Source organism: Cyclopterus lumpus, chromosome 24, assembly GCF_009769545.1.
Source record: "Cyclopterus lumpus isolate fCycLum1 chromosome 24, fCycLum1.pri, whole genome shotgun sequence".
In the NCBI taxonomy this organism is placed as follows: domain Eukaryota; kingdom Metazoa; phylum Chordata; class Actinopteri; order Perciformes; family Cyclopteridae; genus Cyclopterus; species Cyclopterus lumpus.
In genome coordinates, this window is record NC_046989.1 from 13,323,316 (window position 1) to 13,339,724 (window position 16,409).

The following is a 16,409-nucleotide window of genomic DNA, read 5'->3' on the forward strand; positions in this document are numbered from 1 at the left end:
TAATCTGTCTTTGATGCAGCCATTTTTAGTCATTAATGTCACACCATCAGTGTCGATGTCTTTTGCATTCGGTCTTTGTCACTTTCAATTCGAGACGCTTCCGAAGTGTTAAACTATTGGATGTTTCCTACTGCTTGAAATGGTAGAAATATTAAGTATACAGCAGGTGAAATCAGTCACATTTACATGATTCGTGAAGTCTGTCTCTGGTAGGAGGAAGTTTGTGTTTGTGTTAAAAAAACTCTGATACTTCTAGGGAGTTATATAAAAAGAAAACAACTGTCAGGAGAGAGGCTGCTGACAGATTTAGGTTGTGATGATTCCCGAAGTTCCTAAACTGCTTCCTGGTGTCTTTCATAATTTGACACTTAAAACTTGACACTTATTGGTCCTCCAGTCCTTTTGAGTCCCCCCCCCCCCAGTCCAATGTCAATGCATACAAGAAACGATGTTGGGAGAAAGCAGCCCATCCATAATATTTTTTTCTGATCTATAAACAAGAACACATAGCCACTGCAAAAATCCAATTATGATATATTGGCCGATATTCTTTTCCTTAAATGTTGTGATTACATAATTATAATCAATATATGAACTTGTAAATATGTATAAACTTGTATGTCAAATAAAATAATAGCAAAGTAAGGAGTAAGTCACAATTATAAAATGATTTCATATTTTTTGCATTTCTGCAATTTCTTTCTACTTATCGGCTAACACACATAATATCAACCGAAACATTAGTCTGAACAATTTATTATTCCAGCCAAACTTGTCACTAACCCCAAAAAACCTATACACCTCTGCTATACTAGTACTACAACCAGAGTTCATATTTTGGAGGAGAAACATCAGTCAGAAATATTGAATGGAGGCCTCAGTCGACACTATGTATGTATATATATATATTGAATAAATGTCTGAAGTCAAGGGGGTGTATAAAAGTTCTTTCTTTTTCCAGACTGTTTTTTAAGGTTTAAGTCTGTCATGAAGACATAAGTTCAAAGTCCTTGTCACAAAAGTATTGACAGGATATGAAGTCTTTTGCATCCAGTGGTCTGCAGATCGGTTACTATTTAATTCCTTATTCGTTGTAATTTAAATTTATGTTTGAGTTGACTTATGCTACTAACATGATGACATACTCCTTGTGTGTGCTATGTTATGTGTCTTAATTTAATTGTTATTCTATTTCGTACTAGTATTATTTCATATACATTTTATATCTATTTGTGTCTCCTCCTATGAATCGCCACCTTAACGTGGTGGAGGAGTTTGAGTGGCTCAGTGATCCTGGGAGCTATGTTGTCCGGGGCGTCAGCCCCTGGTAGGGTCTCCCAAGGCAAACAGGTCTCGGGGGAGAGCCCAGACTAAGAGCGGTTCAATAAACCCTGATGATAAGCAGCCCACGGATTGTAGCCACCTTGCCCGGACAAGGGAAACCGGGGCACCCTCCCGGAGCCAGACCCAGGAGGGGAGCTCGTCGGCGAGCGTCTGGTGGCCGGGGCTTTCGCCCATGGGGCCCGGTCGGGCTCAGCCCGAAAGAACAGCATGGAGCAGCAGTCATCCTGTGGACCCACCACCCGCAGGGAGAATTATCGGGGTCGGGTGCTATGTAGACCGGGCGGCGGGCCAGGCGGGAGACCTGGGCGGGCCGATCGCCGGCAGCATAGACTAGCTCTAGGGACGTGGAACGTCACCTCACTAGCGGGGAAAGAGCCGGAGCTGGTGCAGGAGGTGGAGCGGTACCAGCTAGATATAGTTGGGCTCACCTCCACGCACAGCATGGGCTCTGGAACCAAGCTCCTGGAGAAGGGTTGGACTTTGTCCTTTTCTGGAGTTGCCCAGGGTGAGAGGCGCCGGGCGGGAGTGGGGATACTCACGAGCCCCCGGCTGAGCGCCGCTGTGTTGGAGTTTTCCCCGGGGAACGAGAGGGTCGCCTCCCTGCGCCTACGGGTTGCGGGGAGTAAGGCTCTGACTGTTGTTTGTGCTTATGCACCGAACAGCATTTCGGAGTATCCGGCCTTCTTGGAGTCGGTGGGAGGGGTCCTGGAAAGGGCGCCGCCTGCCGACTCCATAGTACTCCTGGGAGACTTCAACGCTCACGTGGGCAATGACAGAGAAACCTGGCAGGGCGTGATTGGGAGGAACGGCTTGCCCGATCTGAACCCGAATGGTGTTTTGTTGTTGGACTTCTGTGCTAGCCACAGTTTGTCCATAACGAATACCATGTTCGAACATAAGGTGGCTCATAAGTGTACCTGGTACCAGAACACCTTAGGCCGGAGATCAATGATCGACTTTGTAATCGTATCATCTGATCTGCGGCCGTATGTCTTGGACACTCGGGTGAAGAGAGGAGCAGAGCTGTCAACTGATCACCACCTGGTGGTGAGTTGGATCAGATGGCGGGGGACTCGGCTAGAGAGACCTGGCAAGCCCAAACGTGTAGTGAGGGTGAACTGGGAACGTCTGGCAGAGGATCCTGTCCGGGAGGTCTTCAACTCCCACCTCCGGAAGAACTTCTCACAAATCCCGAGGGAGGCTGGGGACATGGAATCCGAGTGGACCTTGTTCAAAGCCTCTATTGTGGACGCGGCTGCTCGGGGCTGTGGCCGGAAGGTCATCGGTGCCTGTCGTGGCGGCAACCCTAGAACCCGGTGGTGGACACCGGGGGTGAGGGTAGCCGTCAAACTGAAGAAGGAGGCCTTTCGGGCCTGGCTGGCCCAGGGGTCTCCTGAAGCAGCTGACGGGTACCGGCGGGCCAGAAGGGCTGCAGCGACGATGGTCGCGGAGGCTAAAACTCGGGCATGGGAGGAGTTAAAAGCTTATGCCAGGGTGCTGGAGAGGAGGCTCCGACCGCTTGTCGAACCTCAGATTCAGGACGAACAGTGCAGATTCCGTCCCGGTCGTGGAACAGTGGACCAGCTCTTTACCCTCGCAAGATTACTGGAGGGGTCCTGGGAGTTTGCCCAACCAGTTTACATGTGCTTTGTAGACCTGGAGAAGGCTTTCGACCGGGTCCCTCGGGGGTTTTTGTGGGGGGTGCTGCGGGAGTATGGGGTGCCGGACCCGTTGGCACGGGCCATCCGGTCTCTGTACGCCTGCAGTAGGAGCTGTGTTCGTCTCCTCGGTAGTAAGTCAGACACGTTCCCGGTGGGTGTTGACCTCCGCCAGGGCTGCCCTTTATCACCGGTCCTGTTCGTGACCTTCAAGGACAGGATATCTAGGCGCAGCCAGGGGGCGGAGAGGATCCGGTTCGGGAGTCTCGGGATCGCCTCTCTGCTGTTTGCGGATGATGTGGTCCTGTTTGCCTCCTCGGACCGTGACCTCCAGCATTCACTGGGGCGTTTTGCAGCCGAGTGCGAAGCGGCAGGGATGAGAGTTAGCACCTCCAAATCTGAGGCCATGGTGCTCTGCCGGAAACCGGCGGATTGCTCCCTCCAGGTGGGGGCAAACTGCCTACCCCAAGCGAAGGAGTTCAAGTATCTCGGGGTCTTGTTCACGAGTGAGGGTAAGGTGGAGCGGGAGATCGATAGGCGGATCGGTGCGGCTGCAGCAGTAAAACAGGCGCTGTACCGGTCCGTCTTAGTGAAGAGGGAGCTGAGCCGGAAAAAAGCTCTCCATTTACTGGTCGGTCTACGTTCCAACCCTCACCTATGGTCACGAACTCTGGGTCGTGACCGAAAGAACGAGATCTCGGATACAAGCGGCCGAAATGAGCTTCCTCCGTAGGGTGGCCGGGCTCAGCCTTAGAGATAGGGTAAGGAGCTCGGACATCAGGGGGGAGCTTGGAGTCGAGTCGCTGCTCCTTCGTGTCGAAAGGAGTCAGCTGAGGTGGTTCGGGCATCTAGTCAGGATGCCTCCTGGACGCCTCCCATTAGAGGTTTTCCGGGCACGTCCAACTGGTAGGAGGCCCCAGGGAAGACCGAGGACACGCTGGAGGGATTATATCTCCCGGCTGGCCTTGGAACGCCTCGGGATCCCCCAGAATGAGCTGGAAAGTGCTGCGGGTGAGAGGGAGGCCTAGGTCGGCCTGCTGAACCTGCTGCCACCGCGACCCGACCCCGGATAAGCGGGTGATAATGGATGGATGGATGGATGGATCTATTTGTGTGTTTTTTTCTTATGTAGTAGCAATCTCTAAATAATAAAGTTATATCTTATTTTATGCTATTTGTTATTTGTTAATGTTTTTACACAATACAGTTTAGTATCGGCCAAACTTGGACTAAATCTACTATTTAAATTAGTAAACCAATTTAAATAGTAGCTCTTCTTTGAAATAATAAATCCTGCATCCCAGGTTTCATTTGATGGTTTCCAGAATACATACGCCATATGGTTCCCAACAGTATTTTGTACATTCATTATTTTGATCTTCTCAGACTTCACACAGGAGGAGATGGGAGATAACAAAACACTGACTTCTACGTGAAGTTTTCAACTAACAGCATTTCCACGGCGCGACTCTGCCAAACTTGGTATTCTACGCAGGCTGAGCCAAAACTAGAGACACGTTAAAACACACACACACCAATGACTGGTTAGAGAGGATCACCTGTTCGGCGCAAACCAAGTTTGAAAAAGCCAAACTAACATCAATAGCGCCCGCAATTCTTTGATTCAATAACTACTGCACACAATGTACCCGTTTGTGCCGAGGGGTCATTTGTCTCATGATCCTTCCACGTCTGAGACATTTTGTTTGTGGTGCTCACAACATTTTAAAAATGAGGTTAAAAAGATTCTATAGCGAATTCTCTTTGCAGAAACAGTGTCCCAGTTACTCTGGATAATCCAAAGACCTCAATGGGAACAGCTTTCATTGGAACTCCCCCCCCAAAAAAATAGCCCTCATGAAAACAGTTGACGGTGTGTTTCTGTGGATTATCCGGTGTAACTGGGACACTGTTTGTCGAGGAGAAAAAAGCATGTTTCCTTTTTTTTTCTTCTTATTTTCATGAACCAACCCTGGTACAGTTTATTAAAACCATTTAAGGCACCGTGGATGTGGTCACATACATGTCCCAATGTACACTTGTTATCTAAAATAAATAAATAAATAGCTGTTATATGAGCGTGCCCACTCATTCATTCACATGGGATTCAAAGCAACAGCTTTATGCCCCTTCTTTATTATTATAAATGAGATCGAACAGTATCCAGGCATTTAGCACTATTTAGTCAAGTTACTTCAGCATTAGAAGAAAAGACAAAATCCTTCTTCAAGTGGAAACGGTTTGACCATAAAGAAACAATTTAATGCCGGGATTACCTCCATTAGAGTCATTTCGAGGCTGCAGACTTCACTGTGTGAGAATTACGTAGGTTCACTTAAAAAATTGACAAGAAAGTCAATTTCATTCTTTGTTTTTCGAACAACAACATTTCAAAAGGCCTGTGGATGTTAACAGAGTCTTTGAAAAGCTGCAGATCCCTCCAAGGATAATAATCTGTCACGGTCGATATTGCAAGCCCGATGACCTGTTAGTGTGTATGTGTGTGTGTGTGTGTGTTCTATTGAGTGTGAGAATTGAAAATAGAGGAACAGAACAGACTTCCATTTCCCATCCAGTCTTAATTTCAAGGTCTCTCACAACACATAGGCTTTACACACACACACACACACACACACACGCACAGACACACACGCACACACACACACACCTGAGTGTTTCGGTCCACTTGAGCTCCAGCTCCAGAGCCATCTTGTCCATCTTATGTTTCTCTTCTTCTTTGGTGGTGATGAGCTTGGCTTCATGCTGACGCTTTTGGATCTCCAACTCTCCCTGTGAAACAGACAGTCGGTCAAACTCAGACAGACAGAGAGACCGATGGACGTCGGTTAGTGTGCCAGCATAGTCGACACGTTGCTCAGAGGTTTTTCCGCCCTGACAGGAATCCAGTTCTTTAGGCAACTCTGAAAACTTTTGGGATTTTCTGAAGCGTGAAAAAAGGTTAATGCCTTTTGGAGTAACACGTGCGAACAGTCAACACGAAACGTTGCTGCCGGCAGTGTCAATCCAAAAACAGGTCACGTGGGAGTCCTTCAAAAACCCGCTCTGCTCTAACACTAAATCTACATTGTAGGACTGAAATGATTTGCAGACGAATTGAAGCGTTGATAAACCAAAAATTAATCAGATAACTGATTAACTGTCATTCATCAAACAAAGAAAAGCCAATTGTTTACTTACTCAAACATCTGGGTTTGTTGCTTCTCTATAATCTGTATTATTGGAAATATATTTTGGGTTTTGGACTGCTGGTCACACGACACAAGCACTGTTAACATTCACTATTTTCCAGCCTTTTTATAGACTTAAATAAGTTATAAATAATTAGACAAAAAATCATAATTAGTACAACTACATTGTGAAAGATTCCACTAACACAAGATACAGTATGAGTTATACTGATTCCAACCACAATATATATTATATTGTGTGTGTGTGTGTGTGTCCTCCTATCTTTGGACACATGTGCATTTTACACCTCGTGGGGACACTTTGGAGAAGTGAGGACTTTAGTCTCCTCCTCACTTCTCCAAAGGACAGTTTGACGGTTGCAACCTGGTTTCAGGGCTACGTTTAAATTAACGCTAGAGTCCTCAGAAGTCCAGTAAAACAACAACTGTGTCAGCGTTTGTTGGCGCTGACCTGCAGAGCGGTCAGAAGGTTGCTGGTCTCCCTCAGTCGGGCCCTGGTGGCGTCCAGCTCCTCCAGCAGTTTGTCCTGCGCCTCCTTCAGAGTGGAGATCTGTCCCTCAGCTTTCCCGACGTCCTGCTCCCCCTGCTGCACCTCCTCCTGCAGCCGGATCAACTGCGGGCAGAGGAGAGACAGACAGAGCGAATAAACTATATTCACACCCTCTCTTCGGCTGCGCTTCGGGGCTGTTTCTCAGTGTGGCAGCGACCTTGAAACTACATCAGCTATTTATGCGAGGTGGATTTACCATCAAAAATGCATTCAATAACCATTTCTACTCATTCGCTCATTAAATGAGCGAGGCCCATATACTTTTTTTCATAGTTTCTCAATTCATCTGATTTTAATTTACCTCGCTGTTACAAGTTGGAGTGCAACAAACAACATAAATAAGAAGTGGCAGCGGCTTTACACGCAGGACGAGCTTTTAAAGACCGGGGACCAAAAACAAATATTCACTCTCAATTACTTGTTTGAACAAACATGCACCGCAATTAAAGGAGCAATACTTAATATAGTTGCTGTATTGACTCATAATATGAGCATGATATGTCATCACATGCTACATGATGTTACATGAAATGAATACTGACGTCCAAAAGGAGCACTAGAGTACTCATGCTCATCCCGAGCTACTAGTGCTTTACTGTCTCATCTAATAGAATATATGTAGAAGACTTTATTCAATTTGCTCACTCATGAATACATGACTAGATTGAATCAATGAATGTGATCAACTTTTGCTTGTTTTATATAGCAAGGTAGATATTTCCGTGAAACCCTGTAGCCTCGCTAGCCTTTAGGTTATGTTAGTTCTTGCTGGCTGAACAACCAAAAAGGTTCTTTGTTAGCCAACGTTACATTTCCTAATAAGCATTCGCCCAACACCGGTGGCAAAGTATGATGTAGCTCTTCCTGCCTTTGTGTGGTTTAAGTGTCCTCAACCTGGCAACCCAACTTAGAGTATGGGGATGAGGGTGAGGGGGGACACAGCTCTCTCCAATGTTTTGAATGTAGACTGCCGTAACCATTTAAAAACGCCAGCTGTCAGTGTGTTCCTTTAAATACCTTTAGACCATGTCAAACACACGCTCCGAAATTCAGTAAAAACAGTATTCATAAATTAATAAGCAGCCAATACTTATGTTGAGCAGTTGAACAGTTTACTTTTTTCTAAGTAACCTTTTGTTTTCTCTTGTGTCATGTTCAAAACTAATGAGAGACTTTGAGCCGGTGATTGTTATCAATAATACAATCAGAAAGCTATAAACCATTCAGGTTAAGGATCTTAAAGTCCTTTAATAAGAAAAATGGGAGCTTCACACTGGGAAGGGAACCTCGCCTCATTTTTCAGCTGGTAAAATGACTTGAAAACACAGTTTACCTCATCTCTGAAATGATAAATACTGTTAAGCATTTATTTATTATTCAAGCCACTCACATTATTAAAGATTCAGACTCCAGTTTCCCTAACTTTTGAATGTCACAGTACCAACAAGAAGTGAAGTGAGTAGTAAATGATAAATTCATTACACACAGTGTTTACAAAACAGACTCGCCATTTAGAGGCTGATCACATGATCTTCAACGATGACATTTGAAAACCAAGGAAGAGGAGATGTTCTGAATTCACTTCAAAATAATAAAGATATAACGTTTTTTAATAGTGAAACTACTGTATTTCACAGTGCGTAGATGATGAGGAAGCAACCAAAGATAGCTTAAATGACGTTAAACCTGTAAGACGTCCTACCTCTTGGCTGGCTGCGGTGAGCTTGGAGTTCAGCTCCTCGCTCAGCTCGTCCAGCTGCTGCCTGAGAGTCGTCTTCTGCTCCTCCAGCGAGAGGCGCTCCATCTCAAACTGCTGCTCCAGCTCCTGTGGAAGCCAATCAGAAACGCACATCTGTCTAAGTAAGTCAGGAGCATCACCGAGGAACCTAAAGCGACATGTAATGTAATTTACAATGAACGGTTCTCTTGTGGTACCTTCGCAAAATACTTTTGCGGAGGTTATGTTTTGATCGCTGTGTATTTATTTGTAAATATGTCTGTTTGTTATTCGCATAACTCAAAAAGTATTAAACCGAATCGCATGAAATTTGGTGGGATGATTGGCTGTTATCCGGGGACCATTTGATTAGATCAAGGTCAAGGTCAAACTCGTATTTTTATCATAACGCGGTAAATTTTTATCCAATTGGCATGCAACTAATGCCAAAATGTTCGGCGAAGGTATGCGCTCTACCGAGTGCCCGTTCTAGTTTGAGTTGTGGTGTCTGTGGAAACACTCCTGTGCTGGTCCCCCCGGAAGTGATGGGCTTTACGTCAACCAGCCAGAGCTAAAGGGGGCAGGAAGTGGTAGATAATGGAAACGTTCAGAGGGAGTATTAAAGTCAAAAAAATAAAGCGATCGGTGGGTACCTCTGTCAGAAGAGAGGGGACAGATTTGAATGTGCTCATTCAAAACGTACCGTTATTTGCACGGGAAGACTTAAAAGGAGCGCTCCTCAGGGGAGCTCAGCTGCAGGCATGTGTCACGGACAGTGTTTAATAACGGGGGGAGACAAATATGACGCACTCTGGCTTTAAGAGACAATTTCTCTGCAACTAAATCAAGAAGTCGAGACAGTTCACGTCACCGACCAGTAACGTTGTGCAGCTTTTATTGGATTTTAATATCATTCCTGGTATTTTGCATCTACGAGGATTCGAGCATGGCTAAAAACCGGAGGTGGGTGTGCTGGAGGCTCCGAAAAAGGATTTATTTTCAGACAGAGACTGGAAATGACTGACGAACACAACTTCACACAACTTCACACAACTCAGAGGCTTTATGTGTCGTGTTCCCTCAGTTGTGTTGCAGGTGCACAACATGAATCCTCTCCCTCCCCCCCCCCCCCCTTTTTGTTTGACATCCCATTGACTGAATTCACCCATGCAAACTTTCTATAAATACGACAAACTACTTCATTGTCCTTGACAGAGACGGGAGCGCGAGCATTCTTACCACGATGAAGCCGATTATGCCACCGGACGAGTGGGAAACACTTTCTGTTATAGCGTGCAATAATTGCTGCTTTCCAAGGACAATTAGAGTCGAGGGAAATTGCTGTAATGTCAAATGAAATTTGCCACCATTATTCATGAAACAGGAGGATGGAGTCTGTAAAAAAAAAAAAAAAAGAAGAAAAAAGCATTCAGTGTATTGACGACTGTGTTCCATAAAAATGAATGGAAATTCATCTGAATAGAGAGAAGAGTGATAGATCACAGTAATCCATGTGTCATTACACATGGATTACTGTGATCTTTCACTCTCATCTCGTATTTCATCACCCGCAGACTGGTGGAAGTTTCTCTGTTGCAAGTCGGCACGGTAAACCACTGTGAATACTGGCATGCATCCTTAAAACAGGTTGTTGTAATTTGGTACAAAGAATCACAGATCGGCCTCAAAATGATCCAGTTTGTAGACGTCAACTTTTCCCTGTTGTTGCTTGCAATAGTTTCAACACCCTTATGCAACTATGAACAACAAGCCTCCGAGCTACGATGCAGTCTCAAGCTACACAAAGATCTGTCTGATATGCTGTTCGCCTAAAGCCTTTCTCTCCTTCAAGTCCTCACAAAGGCTTTCCTTGGGACTATTTCTTGCTTGTGAGCCCAATGGTGAATTGGGTTTCAGACAAAAGAAATCAGGAAAACCAACTTCAAACTTTCTTCAATTTCTACATGTTGCGTGGTTTCTTCTGTGGATGTTTACAAACTCTACTACTTTGTTTTTTACCGGCTTTGTGTTACCTGCTGTGGTAAATTATTTTGCTCGGGTAGATGTACTCCTAACAGCCTCTGATCTAAGGTAACCAAGGGGCAACATCTGGGTCTGAAAAGTGAAGCCAGTGCAGAAGTGCCATGAACTTGCATTCTTAGTAAAAGGCCAGCCGGGGGCAACTCCACTGTTTGCAAAAGGTAGTCGGATTGTTTAATGAGAAAATTGTAAACACGAGTTCATGGTCTCAATCTCTAGTCTTCTTCAATACAGCATGATGTTCAATAAGTAAATGATGCTCTCATTAAGAGTCAGCTGCTAACAGTACCGGGCTCCTTGCCCAGAGCCACCATCTAGTCCAAATATGGTCACAAAACCAACATGGCGAAGGCCAAAATACTCGAGGCTTCAAAACAGCAGTCCACAAACTAATGGGCAACGTCACAGTGACTACGTCCGCTTTATACAGTCAATGATGGTAACTTGTAGTACCTAAAGCTGCATTAATATAGTGTTGACCCTTTGGGGCAGCAGAACCAACTTACAATTCAACATTGAAATGAAGCTCATTCATTTCCCTTTTTATACTCCGCTACATTCTTTATACTCCAGTTCATTCATAATCTCAGTCTCTAATTCTCCCAGAGATTACTCCATCAGCTGCTTGGGGGTGTGTACGTTGAATGATAAGATTATGCGCAGTCTCTCTAAGCTAATCACATCGTTGTTGCCACACTTTTAAATGGGTTCTCCTCTCTGCTGCTGTCAGTTGTCATTTCAGCTCAAACAGACGTGACCCTCCAGCATCAGTCCTGCTCATCATTCATCATCGGGTTCTGCACCATCACCAGTGTCTGGACTCTGGGGGGATTCTGCCTTACCAGATATCAGCATCACTAGCCCTTGCTTATGCCAATTCAGGATGAGTCCACATGCCAAAGACGTTGCACTATTCAACTATATGCAATTGTAATGCATTTTTGTAAAACTCTACATTGAAATATCATTATCCTGTAATAAATGTGTAAGCAGACAATTGGGCAGTAATATTCATTTTGAGTTGGTAATCAATACGTGGGTCTGTTACTGAAAGCGACCCCTCATATTACACAATTAATTTGATCCATTGTTTAAATACAAATATGAACAAGTCAATTATTTCTGATATGGTCAGCTAAGGACTGGGATAATATTAATGCTACAAAATGTCTTCATCTGCTTCAAATCCTTGGTCATTGCTTCAAAGATTTCCTCCCAGTGCTCATTCTAAACACCAGAAAAGGTGAATTTGCGGGTGAAGCTCTACTATAGTGAGACCCTCACACTGTTTTAGCACTGGTGCACATTCAAATACAAAAAATATTTCAACGCACCACATCAGACACCTAAATCGCGGACATGAAATAGAACAGTTGTTGAATAAAAACTAAAAACGAATCGGTCACTATTTGTGTACGTTGTTTACCGACTGTCTGATGAGATCGAGGACATTGATCGATTCAGGAAAACAGACGGGGAGGAATCTAATGTGACGCATCAGGATTCCTGTCATACCTCGCCGATCGATATGGAGGCCTGACGCCGAGGTGCTGCAGACTATTCATTTGAATTCCAACCACCAGACCTCCTCGCAGACGACTCTCGTTTTCATTCAAAGCGATGAAAAGAATAGGGCTGACGAAAGAGAAGATGATTGACGAGACGTGACGCAACCACGGTCGAATGGAGGGCTGAAGAGGCCTTTCTCTCTCGTGTGTCCGCCACCATGATTTTGCAGAGAACATATCAAACCGCAGCGAGTGACTGAGAAGTGAATGAATTCCACCTCCTCCCTGTCACTCACTCGATGGGACATTTCTGCACAAACACTGGCTGCATGATCATGAACAGGAGCGAAGAATGGGGAATTAATGTGAATATCAGAACGCTGCGGTACGGACTAAGAGGCCATGGAGTCTGCATATGGAATGCATATGCATAACGCGCGTCTCTTTATGTAGCTGCCCGCTCTGATCGGGTCTGCTGTGGAATAGCATTTAAAACGTGTCCTCATTACGCAACTTTGATGCAAGAGAATATTTGATGCCTCCACATGGCCGTTTGTGACTGGAATAAAGGACCCCGTGGAGATTAGGCACCATCACAAAGCTATTTCAGGCTGGTGAAGCTGCGAGCCTCGGCTGCAAATGAGTTGTAGGCTGTGTAGGTAGACATCGGGCTTATTAATGGAGTCCCGGGGCCCGGTTTGTAATCCTCGGGGGGGACATCTCACTGTCTGTCAAGGTACTGGAAAAAGGGCACTTCCGAGCACATTAGGGAAAGAGTGCATGTTTTTGTGAGGAGCAGCAGACAGAGCAGTGCAGGTGGTTTTGTTGAAGCCAGGGTGGTCAATGGGAGTAATATATTATTATTTTATTTAGTTTTTTCCTCTCTGAAAGTGTACAACAACTGTAGACTACATTATTTGATTCATGCGTTACAGTGTGAAAGGGTCTCCAGATGTGTGGTCCATGTTAAAAGGTGCTTTACTAACTCTACTTCTTCCCCGGAGTCTTTGTGAATTCACGTTTCATTGGGTCCATTGGACCTGGCCGTGTCTGAAGCTGGTCCTGGGTCCTTGTCCCTGCATCCAGCCTCTGGTCTGGGCCTGACCTCCTTCCCAATGGCCCTGCCTCAAAGGCCGACCTCATTGGTCCGTCCTCTTTCGTGATGCCTGCTGATGCCTGCTGATGCCCCCCCCTCCCCTCTCTCTCGCCTTCTGTTTCATGGATTGGGGAAATCTGGATGGTGGTCCATGCTCATTATTCATAATTTCTGTCATATTTATTGAATGTGTTGTAACTCTGTAACACTGTTCATTCTGTACACATGACATCTATTGCTTCTGTCCATCCGGGGAGAGGGATCCTCCTCTGTTGCTCTCCTGAACGTTTCTTCCCTTCTTTCCCCGTGAAAGGGTTTTTTCTATTTTTGGGGAGTTTTTCCTGATCCGATGTGAGGTCCTGGGACAGGGATGTCGTATGTGTACAGATTGTAAAGCCCTCTGAGGATAATTTGCAATTTGTGATTTTGGGCTATACAAAATAAACTGAATTGAATTGAATTTATATACGAGATTGGGAGCATTTCTTTTGCTCCCAACATGCCGACGCTAACAGTGCAAACAGTGTGCTGATACATTGCTCCACTTTATCTTTACTAAGCAAACAGTCATTTCATGCTCTGAATATCGAATTGAGCTCCTTTTAAAAACACAGCTGAAAGGTTCAAGCTCAAAAGTGAAAAAAAAATCTCAATGGCTCATGAATCTGCTTTTGCTGACCTCACTTCAGCTGAATAAGGAATAAACCTCACTGGTCCCCAAGCAGAAACTCTCATGTCTTTCCCAAGGAGTAAAAATATATAACATAGAATATGCAGTAGACAAGCGGCGGAAAAATGCGCCATCTAAGAAGTGGGTGTTTACGGTAGGTATGAGCTTAAGCCCCGTTAAGTAAGTAGCGGTGAAATATTAATGATGGAAGTTTCAGAAACAAACACGTACACTCTGCAGCAGTCGGCGGCCTAATTCAAATCCCTCCGCTCACAAGCTCACATTAATGTCTTTTAACGTTCCATCATTTTGTCCTAATTTAGTTCACTTTACCCACTTTACATTCTCCACTTCTTTTTTACGTGCCGTGAGTGTCACAAGCGTACAAGCAGGACTGTGAAATTAAATCTCAGGGCCGTGCACCCATTTAAATGTCAAAACTCCCCCACTTCTTTTCCGAGCCTTCATTTCGTGATGCGTTTGAAAGATTTTTTGAAGCTCAACTTAATTAGTCCCATAGTCATTTTTGCCTTTTATTGAACTGCACAAATATCGAACTATGCACACTAAAGCAGCTGTGTGCGAGTAGCAGCTTTAGCAACGCCCCAAAAATAGCACACTAGAGCATCTCATCACCTGTGAGTCATCCGGCGTGTCCACATGTGGCTTTCCATTAAGAACTTATTTACATTTGTCTTTTTTATAGATTTTTAAAAAAATCTCTTTTGTTTTAATATATCACTGACAGAGGCTCCTGCAGGTTTTTCCACCAGCCCAGGTGACGTAAGCTCAGATGTGTTCTAGATGACATTTATGTGTGATAAATATAAATGTGCTCCCACGTCAGTAGGCCGCCTTTCCTCCTCTGCCAGCATCTTAGTCACCGTTATACCCCCTTTTGATGTTTTTTTTATTGTCTGTAGATATATAACCTAAACAAACTGAATATTTTGTGGAAGGTATCTGAGCTCCTCCACTGGCTGTGGCGACATGTGATGGTTTTTAATATCACCCTCTGAGATTACAAATGCCAAACCTTGTTTCAGTATTTTAAAAAGGGGGGCTGCTTGATCTCCGAGTCTGTTTTTGCTCGTGTTGACATGATATCAGAGGATGAAGTCATGTGTGATTACAAGCATCTGCTCCACCGACTCATTTTGTTCTGCGCCAAAGAGCTGATCGATAACTTTAAAGAGTAACAGATTTGAGATGTTTTTGCTAGTTTTGCAAAAGGTAAAACAGATGCGAGAGCGCTGCTCCCCTGCTATAGTTGTATGAAGCACATTCAGATCTCGAGCAGCAAAACAGCTGTCAGAAGCTAGAAAGGCAAAAGAACGTTTCGGGTCCACATGATGTCTTCTTTAAAAGAAATACCCCAAAGGTCCTTTTAAATCTAATAAATTCTGTCTAAAAAGTGTCTATATATATATATATATATATATGAGATTGGAAAATTCTAAATAAAAGTACATCACTTTGACGGTGGCCGAATGAAAGCATGGCCGCTCAAAACAAATTCCTTCACAGGAAATGCTTAGTTTAGTGAAAACAGTTGTTTGGATGAGCCCACATAAAGGCCCGAGACACTTAGATGATGCCGTGGACGAGAGGACGTTCTTTGAGTCTTTTTTTTCTTCATTTTTTATGTCTTTTGATCGGCCTCCATCAAACATGATTACATTTTTCATTCTCCACTCTCCTTGACGCCATTCAATAGAGAACTTGTTATGAGACCATGGAGAGCCTAGGGAGCTCAGTACTGTATATCATTTATATTGTTTTTGAGTTAGTTCTTCCCCTCTTGTTTACAGCTAAATAAGTCTGATGATAGTCTGTAGTAGATAAACAGTAGGGTAACTGTCCCTAATGTATTTATTGGTGTTACCCAATCTGCTTTAGTTTAGTTTTGCTTATATTCAATACTACAATCTAGCTTAGTCTTAAAATTAGACTCAATTTCTTTGCAGATCAACATTTACAGTCAAGTCTATACTGAAAACGTTAAAAAAAACCAAAAAATATCAAAACAGAAAAACTCTGGAACAATATTTAGACCTTCGTGACACATGAGAAATGCACAATTCAAGTTGAGTCTTCAGTCAAAGACGTTTTTTTCTTTTTCCAGTTCGTAACAGATGGTCCAGTCAGTGGACAATGTGAAGTCAGCTCAGAGGTTAGAGAAGCCGGCTTGTGACCAGCAGAGTGTCTGTGGGGAGGAAACGAGAGCTGTCGTCTCCTCCCTGAACAAACAGTAGAGGATACAAACGGCATTCTTAGCCAGTGTAATGGTCAGTTTACCTACACGCACACACACACACACACACACACACACACGACTATGGTCAGTGGTTTGGTGCTGATCAAATTTAAACATATGCAGACACCCCGGGACATCTGTCATCCAAAATCACCACTGATTCAATAACAAATATTGTGTAACATCAACAGACTGAAGTGGTATGACGGGCCCAAATCTTTTGGCAGGCGATGAATCCAAAATGCATCGACATGGAGAGAGCGACAGCTTGTGTTTTGACTGAGTCATTCCTGGATGTCCCACTCTTCAATATGTTTTAATTATTTATTCATTATGAATTGTGAAAATATAAAAGGGGTT

General features: G+C 44.3%; 1 protein-coding gene across 3 annotated transcripts in view; it reads right to left on the bottom strand.

The window, feature by feature from the left end:
* Positions 1-16,409, bottom strand: part of fam184a (family with sequence similarity 184 member A) — a 69,915-nt gene that overhangs the window by 40,397 nt on the left and 13,109 nt on the right. For all 3 annotated transcript variants that reach the window (XM_034528176.1, XM_034528179.1, XM_034528177.1), the window contains exons 8-10: positions 8,464-8,586; positions 6,663-6,824; positions 5,671-5,792 (exon numbers count right to left, since the gene is read on the bottom strand). In XM_034528176.1, coding sequence (XP_034384067.1) covers positions 5,671-5,792; positions 6,663-6,824; positions 8,464-8,586 — 407 coding nt within the window. The remainder of the gene's footprint in view (positions 1-5,670; positions 5,793-6,662; positions 6,825-8,463; positions 8,587-16,409) is intronic.